Source organism: Chaetura pelagica, unplaced genomic scaffold (assembly GCF_000747805.2).
Source record: "Chaetura pelagica isolate M959 unplaced genomic scaffold, ChaPel_1.0 scaffold112, whole genome shotgun sequence".
Taxonomy (NCBI): Eukaryota; Metazoa; Chordata; class Aves; order Apodiformes; family Apodidae; genus Chaetura; species Chaetura pelagica.
In genome coordinates this window covers 3313830-3327853 of record NW_009952798.1, presented here as the reverse complement: position 1 = coordinate 3327853, position 14024 = coordinate 3313830, and the positions used below count along the sequence as shown (strand labels likewise).

The following is a 14024-nucleotide window of genomic DNA, read 5'->3' as shown; positions in this document are numbered from 1 at the left end:
GAAGCAGTGTGGGTGGGGGGGCTTATTGAAAGCCTGGGTGGAACTTGCCTTCTTCTCTTTGCTCTTCTCCTCCTGGTGCTTCACCTGGTTGGGCAGGGCTGCCTGAGGATGGACCGAGCAGTGAGATGAAGGCAAGGTCCAGAGCGGGGGGAGAGAAGCAAACTCCTGCCTCTGGAGGTCGGGCTGGGGATGAGAAACGTCGTGGGGCAGCCCCTGTGTGAGCTTAAACCCTGTCCTTGCTGTGGTCTATGGCTCCTTTTGCCCCTGAAGCTGGGAATTAAAGCTCTGTCACATCGTGCTGGCTTAGGACAAGGGGCAGTGGGTGCCAACTGGAGCAGAGGAGGCTCCATGTGAATGTCAGGAAGAACTTCTTTGCTGTGAGAGTGACAGAGCCCTGGGACAGGCTGCCCAGAGAGGCTGTGGAGTCTCCTTCTCTGGAGACATTCCAACCCCCTGGACACGTTCCTGTGTGATGTGCTCTGGGTGCCCCTGCTCTGGCAGGGGGGTTGGGCTGGGTGAGCTTTCCAGGTCCCTCCCAACCCCTCAGATTCTGTGATTCAGGGACAGGGTTATTGTCAGTGGGAAACAGGGCAGCTCCAGGCAGGAGGCAGCTTGATCCTGTGGGATCCCAGAGCATCTTCCCCCTGTGGTGGCTGTTTCCCTCTGCCTGCTGAGCACTGTCACCCTGCCAGCCCAGCCAACACCCCCATGGGCTTGCTGCTTGCCATGCCCCTTCCTTCAGTGCCATGCCTTGGGTCAGGATGTGTCCACCACCCTGAAGAAGAGCTCTCAGCCCAACGTGCTGTTCTCCAGCCACCAATTCAGTCTCCAGCTCCACCAAGGCAGCTCTTCCAGCTGTGTTTATGGTGCTTTCAAAAGCCCCTCAATTGAATTATAGCTCTGAGGTGGCAGTTTGCCAGTGTCACCCGATAATGAGGGAGGTGACTTGATAGAGATGGCAACCAGAGATCCATACTAACGAGAGCTGATTGAAAGGTGGGCTGAATTGCAACCAAAGTTTGTTGTGTTGGGTTGTTTTTTTCCTTAAAAAAAAAAAAAGGAAATTGTCAGGTTTTAAAATCAAACTTTGAAATTGGAAATTGCTTGGCTTGGACTGGCAGTAATGCAATTAATAAATGTAATTAAAAATGTAATAAAGAATGCAGGGATTGGAAGTCTGCACACATCCATGTGGGCATTTAGAGCTGGCACATGAGCAAGGGACCCAGGCTGGCAGTCAGGCAGCTTCTGAGATGGAGCTCGGGGAGGGAAACAAAAAACCTGGGACTGGTTTTTCCTCTCAGCAGGGTCGAGAACAGGGGCTGGCACTTATTCCAGCTCTGTCTTTGCAGCTTTCTCCTGCAGCAAATGAGACCTGGATGGGAACAGGTGACTTAAATCTGCTGTGGGCAGCCCAGGGAGGAGAGAGCCAGGATTTCAGCTATAGCAGAGGAGATCTTGGGTTCAGTGTCAGCTCTGCTACTCTGAGATGCCTTGCCTTGGGCAAAGGGAAGCAAACACCCCTTCCTCCCCTTCGAGGAGATGGGATGGGTGGGAGTGCCCTTGACTGGAGCAGAGGAATGTCTGAGCCAGCTGTTAGCAGGGCACAGAGCTCCTTTCATCTGCCCTGCTAGCACAGGGGAGAGAGACAGGGAGAGAGAAAAGACCTGCCAGGAGCAGCAGCGGGGAATTATTTAAGAGTAATAGGTTGACCTGAGCTAAGACAGGAGTGTGAAGCAGCCAAGCATCTCCTGATGGGAGCGGGCAGCTCCCGCCTTGCTGTGGGGAGGGGAAAAGGGAAGGGCTTGAAATGGGGCTGGCGAGACAGTTTGGATGCTGCTGGGAAGATGGGAGCAGGCTGGCTGCTGCTCCAGCCCTTGTGCCCGTGGCTGTGCACCCCCCAGTCCCTTTGCCTCTCCTCCTCTCATCCCATCAACCTTCAGACAGCTGCTGGGCCAGATTGCCTGCCGTTTGTGCCACATCATTTGCATCAGTGCAGCCGCATCCTAATCGTTCTCTCCCGGCTTCTGCTGGGGCTCTGCTGGGTGACTTTGCCCTGGGAGCTCAGATGAAAGGTCCAGCCAGCAGAGATGGAGGAACTGGGCTTGAAAGAACCATCCTCGAATAAATCTGGGCTTCTCCCAGACACTGTCCCTCTCCTGGAAATCCTGCTGCTGGGGTTTGTGCCTGGTCCTTGCTGGCTGCAGGAGAAGGATGGAGCCCATTGCTGTTGGTATAATGGGGTGCAGATATTGTGGTGCATGCACAGGGTGGGTGCAAGCCTGAAGAGCTGCAGCTGGGGCAGTGGACCTGCTTCTCAAAGGCTGCTGCTCATTTAATGAAGGAACTGATTGAGTTGCTTGTGTGCAAGCGAAAAAGGGAGAGAGACAAGAGGGTCTTTTCAGGATCTCAGGGCTCTCCTGACATCGTGCTTTTCTCGTGCCCAAGTGAAGCTTGTAACAGCCTGTCTGTAGGTTGGAAAGGTGGATGCATTTAAAGGAAGAGAATACCAGATAAACTCCCTCCCAGGTCTCCTCTGCTTCATCTCCCACCTTTACTTCTACCAGACTCTGACCCTGCTGCAAAAAAAAAAAAAATCAGCTCCCCATATTCCCCCCTCCCAGTCCTTTGTCTGCAGGGTGCCTGGTTGGACGTGACTGATGGATCAAGGCATGTTTGAGGTGTTGGCAGCCTGTGAAATGGTTTGGCTCTGGTGGGAAAGCTCTCAAAGGGGCCGTGCAAATCTGCTCCCAGAGACAGGCTGACAGCCCGAGGGCTTGACATGCTTTCAGGACCTGGAGAAATGGCATGGGTGCTGGCTTCTCTGCTCACAGTCTTTTTGTGTAACCCCCGTGTGAAAGAAGAGCTTTTTTGCATAGCTTGATGTCTGCCTTAACAATTGTCCCCTCTGAAGTTCTTCTCACCCATCCCATCTCTGGTCCTCGTTGTCCTGACGTGGTCCTGCTGCTGCTTTGGTCACTGGTGCTCCTGCAGTGCCAACCCTCACCCCAGCAGAGCTGGCTCTGCAACCCCTTGGGGGTTTGGATTTGGTGGCAGAGAAAAAGGAGATGATGCCCTGATATTTTTAGGGAGTCCTGCCTAGTGCCCCTCCTGTTCAGCTGTGGCTGTGTAACCTGGCACATCCTCCTCCAGGGAGGCATAATCTGCCCTGGATGGCTGCTTTTTTTTTTTTTTTTTTTTTTTTTTTTTTTTTTTTTTTTTTTTTTTTTTTTTTTTTTTTTTTTTTTTTTGAGTGGAAGACATCAGAAGTGTTATTATTAATGTGGTTTATAGCAGGTTTTATAATATGGTAGAAATATTTTAAGAAGGCCTGCTTCTGATGACTGTTAGCCACTCTTTTGTGGAGAACATTGTCTAAAGGTTTGGTGTCCCAGCTGTCAGCATGTCAGGGTTAACACAGGGCATGAATGTGGCTGTTGATCCTGGTGGTGCAGGGTTGAAGGGGAACTGTTTGCTGGGGTGGGCATTGCTTTGAGAGCTTTTGGGTGGAAAAAAAAATCAATTTACCTTCGTTTTGGTCCCCTGAACATGTATATTGCCTTGTGGTACTGCTGTGTTGACAAAAAGAGAGTTAAGGTCTTGGTCTCTCCCTCACCACCTCCTCGTGGACCAAAATCCTTTTGTGCTTGGACAGGGATTTTAGGGTTGTTCCTGATTTGAATCCCACTCTGTCCTTCTTATTGGTGATGCACTGCAATGGAGCAGCCTCCTCTTGTCCCTTGGTGTGGTGTTCCTGGTGCTTTGCTCAGCCCCGGGCTGCTCACTCAGTTGCCACCCAGTATTTCTGGCCAGCAGAGCCTCACATCCTCATCTCTTTAGAATAATTTTTTACAACAGTTTAGACCTTTCTTACTCATTTCTTGCCAAATGAGGGTGGCCCAAATAGCCTCACTGCTTGTCACCCCCAGCCCACCCAGCTTCTTGGAGGGGACTGGGATGTTGGAGCTGCTCCTGCTGAGCTGTCAGATGAAGGATGGGGTGCTGGAGGCAGGTGAGGAGCAGGACCTGCTCCTCTTTGCCCTTCTCCTGCTTGGCGGGAGGCATCTGTCTGCACGTTTATTTTTATCTCACATCTGCTGGCATCCTAACAAAGATTTAATGATATGACACAGTTTTGTCACCAGTTCTTTTTGTCTGTAGTGAGTTCAACTTCCTCGCTGGCTGCTGCGGAGTCGAAAAGCTTTAAAAAATGACAACATTTGGCAACTTGTGTGGAAAACTCAGCTGTTTGCCACCAGCACAAGGCTGTCACCTGGCTGCATTTTGGTTTTTTCTGGACAGAAAAGCCAGAATTTCTTTGTTTTGCCTGTTGGTGACCTAAGAATAACCACAGATAATGTGTGCTGATGAGAAACGGCCACATGAGACGTGCAGAAAAGTCCTATCCATGGGATGAATCCTCAGGGTCTGTCTGGAGCGGGTTTGGGGCAGAGCTTCCCAGCAACATCTCCCTAGGACCTGCCCTCTGCCTGGTATTTACCATCAAACACCAACCCCAGTCCCTGAAGTTCATAGAGACGTTTTGCTCTGTTGTTTAGATGCTGGGCTGCATCTTTTGAGAAACAAAGACGTCCACCTCCTTGCTGTGGAATATCTCGAGCCTGTTTGGCCCAAACATAGCAAGAGGATTTTAAAGACAGACTTAAAAAGCAGATGGTCTGAAATGCTTGTGTGTCCTGCCTGGGCACAGACATGGAAAATAGGAGCTCTTTTCCTAGAGGACTCTAGATAGGAAATGTTTTGCATCCCACAGCTGGTTTTGTCTTGCCAGGGTTTGGGGTTTTTTGCTCGAATTTAAGCTGGAGAAAAAAAAAAAAAAGGCATTACCCAGAGCCACTTCTTATAAGTCTGCATCATTTGACCTGCCTGCTGACAGCAATAAGGGCATGTATTTGCCAGGGAAATGTTCCCACTGACCTGGATGCACTTTGAGCAATGTTAGAGATTTCCCTCCATTCGTGTGGCTTTAGCTGGAAGGGACCTGGTTTGCAAAGCTGCAAAATAAGGATGAAAACCCAGTAATCGCCCAGTCAGAGCTCAGGCTGGGTCTGCAGGGGCTGGAGCTGATGGCACCAAAGCTGGTGACCTCCGTGTCCCTCCAGGCAGCTTCTCCTTGGGAAGGACAAGGAGATGAACTCCCTTCAAAGCCTGCTTTGGGGACTATTGTATAAAACACAATGCCGGGGAAATCAAGCTCTCCTCTTTCACAGCCTCCCAGCCCCATAATCACGGGTGACCAGAGAGGATTTGCATGTTAAAAGCAGTGGCTGGGGCACTTTAAAAAAAAAAGAAGAGGAAACACATTCATCCAGTCCAGCCTTATCCGTATGAATGTCATTATTCCTGGGGATAATATACCTCAGACCTCATCCAGGCAACCCAGTATCTTCTCTTTTGCTGCCCTCTCCCCTCCTCCCCCTATTAATGGTTAATTCGTGATGTTCTTCCTCCTGACATTGATACCCCGGTGGCTCAGGAAGGGGAATTTGAGAAGACGACTATTGTTGGAGCATGTGGCTCAGGGGTTGAGCCTGGAAGTGCTGCAGGCTGCTCTGGGCTGCTCCCAGATGATGCTGGCTTGGATGAGGCAGGTAGAGCAAAGAAGGTTGGGAACATTCTCTGGTCCTGCCTGACAGGTGTCTTGGAAAGCACCTTGGAGAAGCTCCTGAGGGGCTTCTTCACCCCAACAAGCCTCCTGAGTCCTGGTTCTTGAGCTCTCTAAACACTGGATTGATGTGCTGGCACAAAGTCAAGGGCTTGCAGGGCAGATGGGGGTTAAGTGTGCCAGAAAACAAGCAGTTGTGAGGCAAAAGGTAGAAAAAGGCTAGGACAAATGGTCTGGGGAGGCTGCACTGTCTCCACTGGCAAGTTGTAAGGATGGGAGTGATTTAGGTGTAACACAGGGACACATTTCTTTTTTGAGGTCCCTTCTAGCTTTATCTTTTATGCTTTTATGATTGCTGATAGAAAAAAAAACAACAAAAAACAACATTGAACTGGCTTTAAAATATAATCCTCAAGCTGTGCTCTGTGAGGCTTTCTTTAGCAGCTTGATTTAGAAGGGGGGGAAAGAAAGCAAATTAAAAATCTACGTGGGAACTACGACCTCTTACACCTCAGCAGAAGTGACACTGAAGCAAGGGAAGGGGAGTTGTGATGGAGCCTGAGGCCAGTTGAGGTGTTGCAGCATCCCTGTAATGCTGGGTGGGAGGTATGAGGGACGTGTATGGGTGAGGGTGTGAGAGCTCAGGGCTCTTTCAGGACCCTGAATGTGAGCTATAGTCTGTGACTTGGGTTCCCCAATCCCTCTGATGGAGCTCACAGCAAACTCCACCACCCTGAAGGCAGGTTTTTGCTGGTCTCAATAGGGGAAATCCACATGCTTTGGTTCTTTTCTGGTGGCCTCACCCAGTATTAGGTTAAATCAGATCTCTAAGCATGGAACCCTGGTTTCTCATGTTTTTTAGTGGAGATGGGTTTGGGACACCCTTGCTGTGGTTCACTGCAAGCTTTGTGGTTCCCAAATAAACCTGAAAACAACTCAGTTTCTCGCTCAGCTTTGGCCAGGGATTTACAGGAGGATCTCCACTTGGCAGCAGTGCCCCATCTTCTGAGCTCTCAAGTCTCCTTTCCACCTTCTCAGCACTTCATGATACATCTCTATGAGCTGAGGAAGAATAAATTTAACATGAGCAAAGTTAACAATAAAATGCAGAATCTTGGGAAGAGGTTTGCAGAAATAATCCGTATTATCCCAACTGGCCAGAACCAGCCTCCGTCACATCTCACTTCTGACCTTTACTGTCCTCCTTTCAAATCTGAGCTCTTTGTCAACCCTTACCTTGGCTGTGAATGTGGCCAAGCAGTCAAGTTCTGGGGATACCTGCAGCCTGGGTCCCCTTTTTTTTCACTCGAGGTCAGTGCTTCTGCCTTTAGAGAGACTAAGAATCTGCACTGAAGATTTGCATAGGAACATGCAGCTGTTCCACCAAAAATGGATAATTGTTCTCCCTGCTGTGAAGTTAAACAATAAGAAGTGCCAAACTGCATTTGCCATTGCTGATTTTGTGCACTCAGCTGCATATTTTATGCATGTAGATTAGTTCCAGATTGATGACGATTTAACTGTTAATGCCTCTTGTTAATTGGGCCAGGTTGTAGTTGCTGTGGCAACGACAACTTCGACTTTTACGTAAAGTTCTGTGTTGCATTTAATGCTGTTTTCTCTTTTTTTTGGAGCAGCTCTCTTATAGCTCATGCCTTATGGTGAAAACAGTGTTGAAAATGAAAGTGCTTTTGGGCAGAAAACAAGTTTCAGCTAACAGAGTCTTTTTTTTTTTTTTTTTCCTTGCTGGAAAGTTGTGATGTCTGGGGAAAAAATAAGGGTTTGTGATAAAGTGCCATCTTGACCCCAGCTGTATAACTATTATTATAAGTGTGTAACAGCTCTTACAGCTGCTGCAATACTATCATAAAGAAAACAGCTGCATAACTTAGAAATGTCCTGAAATTATAGGACTGAAGTTCTTGGGTTGTTTCTGGTGGGCAGAGGAAATTGCTGACGTGCTTTTGATGGGAAAAAGGGGTCGGTGCACGATTTTTGCTTCTGTGTGGGTTGATTTCTTGTTTATTCCTTCCCAGAACACCCCGGTGGGCACTCCCATTTTCATTGTGAATGCCACGGATCCAGACCAGGGAGCAGGAGGCAGTGTGCTCTATTCCTTCCAGCCTCCTTCAGATTTCTTTGCCATCGACAGCGGCCGCGGCATCGTGTCGGTGATCCGGGAGCTGGACTATGAAGTGACTCAGGCCTACCAGCTCCAGGTCAATGCCACGGTGAGTCTTCTGCTGGCTGCAGGACAGGAGGTGTTGACTGATTTTCTTGCCCTGCTCGGAGGCATCTTCTCAGGCACATCATTTGTTTTGGACCTGAAAAGGTGTTCGAGTGGGGCGGTGCCTGATGGGGCAGAGCTGCACCTCTCCAGAAGGACCGTGTGTGTGGCAGGGACTTCTGCATGAAGCTGAGCATCTCTCTGGATGAGGAAAGCCAGGACAGGGCCTACTGACCATTAGACCCTTCAGGCTCATCCCTTGTGCCTTGTGGATCCCCCTGTATGGAACCCCCTGAGGCTCACGGAGCAAAAGCTGAGTTCAGATCTCAAGAGTTCAGATTTGGGTGGACAGGGCAGGTGAGACCAAGGTCCAAATTGCCAGGAGGGGACCTCTGGGAGAGGTACATCCAGGTGGCTTCTTTCCTGGTGTCAAATCTAAGTGAGGGCTCAATAAGGGAGGTGGGAATGAGGAACCCGGTGCCAGCAGCCACTCAGAGTGATGCCATCTCAGATGCAACAGAGGAAGAAGCTGAGATTCAACCCTATAATGCATCTGACCAACTCTGCATCCGGGGAGGGGGGGAAGGAAAAGCCCTTCCCAACCCCTTCAGGCAGCTGGCCAGAGCTCTTGAAGCATGTGATTGAATCAAGATTATTGTCATGATGCAGAGCCAGGAATGTCAGGAGGACACGGAGCTCTGTGCAAGGCTGCTCCCCTCTCTGTGGCCACGGAGACCAGGCATTCACAGACTGCAGGGCCACAGGCAACCACTTCAACCTTTCAGCTCAGTTGAGGCTGTATAATTTTTCCACAGAAGCCTATTTTTAAATGTATTTTATTGTTTTAAACACGCCTCATTTTATTTCAAATATGCCAGGGGTAAGAGATCCTGCCTGTTTTTTGGTCCTCACCAGTCTCTGTTGCCAATTTGCTTTCCCAGGACATGCTCTTGAGCCATCTGGTGGGTAACCAAACATGAGACCAAATACAAGCCCTGATGGAAACTTGCTTTTCACTCCCACCTACGATTCTAGTTTCCTCAAGGATGCTATCTTGGTCCATCCAGCTCCATCTTGCCTTTTGGCCTGGGGGCAGTTACCAGCAAAGATAAAAAGGGGACATACCCGGTACTTGCTGCCTAATACACTCCTGGCTTCTAGTGATTTCCAGCTCAAGGAGTTCAAAGACATAAATGTTAAGTATCTGGGCTTGATTGCAGCTGTGGGAATATCTTCTCTGCTTGGGCATGGATATTTTCTAGCAGAAAGGCAATGAGAAACTCCAGGCAAAGCTCAGTCCTGGAAGGAAGGTGAGAGCTGCCCCAGGTGTGGCAGGAGCTGGCAGAGCAAATGCAACATCTTGCCTGCCTGATGAAGAGTTTGTATGGCCCCAAGAGGGAACTAGGTGATGGTGCATCTGTGAGAACAGCTGTGAATGAAGCCTTGGTTCAAAGCAGGAGCAGTTTCATCCCAGGGCTGCAGGCAGGGAAGGACAAAATGAGAGGTGGTGGGTGAGGAAACTTGCAGTGTGCTTGCTTTCTCAGTGCTGCCTGTAGTGACTTTCACCAAAATTTAAGAGAGGAAGGGGAGAGGAAAAGCATGAGCTGAAGAAACAAAAGACTTCAGCCTGGTAACACTAACAGCAGAGCACAAGTCAGAAATAAGCATCCATCCAGGCCACAAATGCTGAGGCCTGCAGGTTAAGAGGATAATGTACAAGCTGTGTTGTTGAATATGGTTTAAATTAACATCAATCTCCTGGCAATCAGGACTTGCTGCTGCTCAGAGGCGTTTTGCAGAAGTGTGTGCAGTAGCCTCTAATGGTTGCCTTTCACTGTGATGCTTGATTAGGGTGTAAGGAGAGATTTATTTCCTTCCCTTTGCGTGTTCCCTGCTTTGCTCCTGTCCTTCTAGCAAAGGGCACTGGGGTTGCTTTGGAGGCTCCAGCAAGAGAACTTGTGGCACTGGCTGGTGGCAGCATGGCCTCCTGTTGTACTGGCTGCTGGAAAAGGGGCTTGCTCTGGGAAAGGGTTGGTTGCTCCATTCTGGTGGGTTTGGATGGGATGCAAGGGAGATGATTCTCCTGCTCAGAGCATTGCATTGTTCAAGGGCCACTCCAGTAGTGGCTCATCCAGTAGAAAGGAGTTTGCTACTGGGAGGATGTACTCTGTGGTTCAGGTTTCCCCTCTGCTGAGGCAGAACCAGGAGCAGCTTTTTGTTGTATGGACTCTCTGACAAAGCCCAGAAGAGCAAACACAGAAAAGATAAAAGCTTGTGACTGCCACACCACCCCCCTCCCCTACCCAGGGTTATGAGGAGCAGTGGAAGGGTGAGGGAGCTGGTAGAATTTGTCCTGTTCCAGTTGATGGAGCCCAGGCTGTTAAGAGGCATCAGTGCTTGGGGGGGGATGAGATGCTCTGCTGTGATGTGCTGGCAGAAGAGTCTGCTGGCAACCACATCTGGGTCTCACCATGTGGAGCTGCCCGAGGCTGTCTCTGCATTAGGGGGGAATTTCTATTTTGGAGTAGATGCTTCTTTTCCACCCCCCCAAAAAAGAGATGAAAACTAAATTGCTTCCTGCTTTATCTTAAAGGGCTCTAATGCTGGAATGAAATGTGTATTGTGTATCAGTTCAGGGGGGGTGCAGTGGACAATCATTCCAGCAGGTAGCTTGAAAAAGAAATGACTGTCTGGACTAGTCAGAAATTTTGACCCAGCTACAACTGCAGGAGATTTAACACTGTTGAATAATTCTGGGTTTTTTTCTGATAGACATCCTTTCTCTCTCCCCAACTCTTGCTTTTTTCAAGGACCAAGATAAACACAAGCCACTCTCCACTCTGGCTAACCTGGCAATCATCATCACAGATGTGCAGGACATGGACCCCATCTTCATCAACCTGCCCTACAGCACCAACATCTACGAGAACTCACCTCCGGTAAGAGCTGCTGCTTCCCTCTCATGTCCATGACTGTGGTGTTGCTGGGGGGAAAGTGAGGGACAGAAAGCACAAGGAATCTTAAAAAAGCTGGAGGAAAACCTCCTCTTTGCAGAGATATTTGGGCATCCTTCCTTCCATCACAGGTTTGCATTGCTCATGAGCTTCAAATGGCATCCAAAGAGAAGGCAAACCTTTCCCTTTCTGGAAGAACATGTCTCAAGCCAGCTCCAAAACAATTTGCCCTGCTTGTTTGTGGTTTGTTTTTTTTTAAAGAAGCATAAGCAGGGAGGTTTAGGAAGCCTGACAGGCCATGTAAGATGTTTTCCTCAAGATTTTCCCTAAATTTTGAGAAGGTTTTCTGTTGTTCTTAACACACACTCACCCCATTTCCTCCCCCTGTGCATGCCATTTCTGAGAGAAAACTTGAAGAAAAAATGTAAACGTTCCTGAAATGAGGCAGTTTTGAAAATGCCAGAATCATCAGCCATTTCAGCACTTCTTTTCCGCCTTTTAGTTATTCCCCCCCCCCCCCTCCAGGTTTTGCCAAATTGATCCAATCATTTCAGTTCTTCTGAAAACTCGGTTTGTCAGCAAATGCGCCCTTTGTGGAAAACGTCTCCCAGGCTCTAAATACAGCAGGGCTGCTTTTTTGTTCCTCCCCTCCCAGAAGATGAGGGGGAGTGTGGCTGGAACATTCAGCTTTGGGAGCTGTTGGCTTTGCTCCCAATGAGGGGTGCTCAGGACCTTCAGACCACCCAGCAGCATCCATCTTCCCAAGGCATCCCTGTGGCTTTGTTTTGTATACGGATGGAAACTCCTTCTGTCCTAAACCCGTGGCATGGTGGGCATCCACACTTCACGTGCATCCTGTAGTATCTCTGGTGCACTGGATCCAAAATGCCTGATGGCTCCAGCCATGGAGCAATAGCTTCAGCTGATGCCTTTTTTTGGTTCACTTGGGAGCAAACTGCTGGCTCTGATGGCACAGGGAGTGCTGGATCAATAGGGCTGCAAATCCTCCTGTCACAAATCCCACTGTCACACTACCTGAAGGTGGCCCACAAATGGCTTCAGGCATTACTTTCATGAAGTGAAAGGTTCAGTGCTGTTGAGATTGAGGGCTGCTGCTCTGGTGAGCTGCAGGGAAGAGAAAAAACACTTCTTACATCATCCTTAACTGTGTGTGTGGGGGGGAAACTTTAGGTGAAATTATAGAAATGGAAAATCCCATGAATATCCAAAATTATAGACTGCATCACCTTCATGGAGTGAAGTGCTCAGGAAAGGGGATCTCTTTCAAATGAATGGTACGTGTTGAGGTTGGAGTGCATCTTTTTGTGGATGCACCCATGGCAGTCATTCCCAGAGCTTCCACTGTTGGCAGGAGGCAAAGCTGCAAATCATCACTGCATGACCTGCAGCAGGGAATGCCTGAAGGTGTGCTCACCACACTGTTAGCACTTTTCTGATGGCTTCAGAGATTTTTTTGAAATTCTCTTGGCTCCGTGGTAATATCTCCAAAGGCATTGAGACATCCAAGGTGGAGAGGTGTCACCAGAGACACAGTGAGGATGATGACTGCAGAATGGAATGGCTCAGTTACCAAAAGGGTAACGGCAAATTCGGGTGAGGGCTCTGGGCTCAGCCAAATTCCATCCCAAAGCAGGCTGCCAGCCCAAGCCAACAGGCTGTTGTGGCTGATGTTTGCCCCACCACCTGGCCCAGCAAGCCAAGATAGCCAGGACATCCCACCTTAGCCCCAAATCTCCAGAGCAGAGCCTTGCTGCAGCTCCACACTCCCGTCCTCCGTCACTCCTGCCTCTCTTTTTATCTGCGACGTGCAACGTGTCTGTGTTCCTCTATCAATGTATCAAGCCAGAATACCTCATCTAAAGTGTATACATTGCCTAATAAAATCCTTCTTAGTTGGGATTATTGCATCAAATTTTAATTTCCTCACTCGAGTAACAGCATGTCAGCCAGCCCGTCAGTGAAGAGCCGATAGAAGGTGAAAAGAGTGGATAAACTGCAGCAAATTTACCACAAACAGATCTCTATCAGCCCTTTGCCTGGAATTGACTGGAATTAAGAAGTGAGAAATAGGATTTTTTTTATTTTTTTTCAAAAAAAAAAAAAAAAAAAAAAAAAAAAAAAAAAAAAAAAAAAAAAAAACCCCCAGAGGTTTTTCCCCCCCCCCCCCCCCCCCCCCCCTGCCACTCTGGGCTGTGCTTTGCCTTTCAAGTCCCTAATCCTGTAAGAGGAGAAGAAGGAAAAAGGGGTGGAGGGGCAGGAGAGGGGAGAGGAGTGCTGCTAAAGCTCTTATTTTTCTCAGCCTGGGATCTGGTAGCAAAATTTGGAAGCATTTGGGGCACATGTTTCTTTGGACACTCAGAAGAAAGCAATTTCTCATCAGGCAAAGGGTGAGGATGCAGCAGGACGTGGCTGAGCCTGGAGTTGCTGCACGTTCTTTCTTGATGCTGTTGATCATCCCACCACCCCTGAGATGCCTCTCCCAGAGCACCCAAGTGCACCCAAGGTAGCATAGCTACCTTTCATTTCCAGAGTCTTTCTGGGTGTCTGTAGAATGGACAGTGTTGTTGAGGTTCTCCAGAGAAGTGGATAAGGGTTGGAGGAGAAGGGGCTACTTCCCCTTGCTGAGATGCTGAGGTTCTGCTCAGGTCCTGCTTTTGGACCTCAGCTGGTGCATGGCCCAGGAAGGATTGCAGCTTCACTTTTTGGGTGAAAGAGGAGGAATCTACTCACCAAGAGATAAGGGGAGACGTATGAAATTGTGCTTTACCTCTCAGGGAGCTACGTGGAGAGACAAAGCCCAAGACCAGCAGTTGCATTCCCCTGCAATAGCATGGCCCAGGCACTTCTCCAATGTCATGAAAACAGTTTTAATTCTTCAGCACCACCCCCTTCCCCTTAAAAAAAACTCCTTGGGTTAAAGAAATAATGTAGAATCAGTGCTATTTTTGCCCTAGAGTCTCAATAGCTCCGAGTTAATTCTTTCTTACAATATTTCCAGCCCATCAGTGTGAACACTTTATTAAAAGCTTAGGATTTTATTAAAAAAGGGATTGATTTACCCCTGCCCCTCTTCAAAAAACCCTCAGATTTTGTTTGGATAATGTGCCATTCTTTATTTTCTTTACCTTTTTTTTGGTGAAGCATAGGCTTTCCCAGATTATTGCTTTTCTAAACCTTCTTCCTCCTTCCCTAGAGG

The 14024-nt window shown here is 48.7% G+C and overlaps 1 protein-coding gene across 1 annotated transcript in view; it reads left to right on the top strand.

The window, feature by feature from the left end:
• CDH23 (cadherin-related 23) overlaps nt 1-14024 on the top strand; it is a 188905-nt gene that overhangs the window by 65456 nt on the left and 109425 nt on the right. The window contains exons 6-7 of the mRNA XM_009994895.1: nt 7663-7857; nt 10664-10792. Of these exons, the coding sequence (XP_009993197.1) occupies nt 7663-7857; nt 10664-10792 (324 nt within the window). The remainder of the gene's footprint in view (nt 1-7662; nt 7858-10663; nt 10793-14024) is intronic.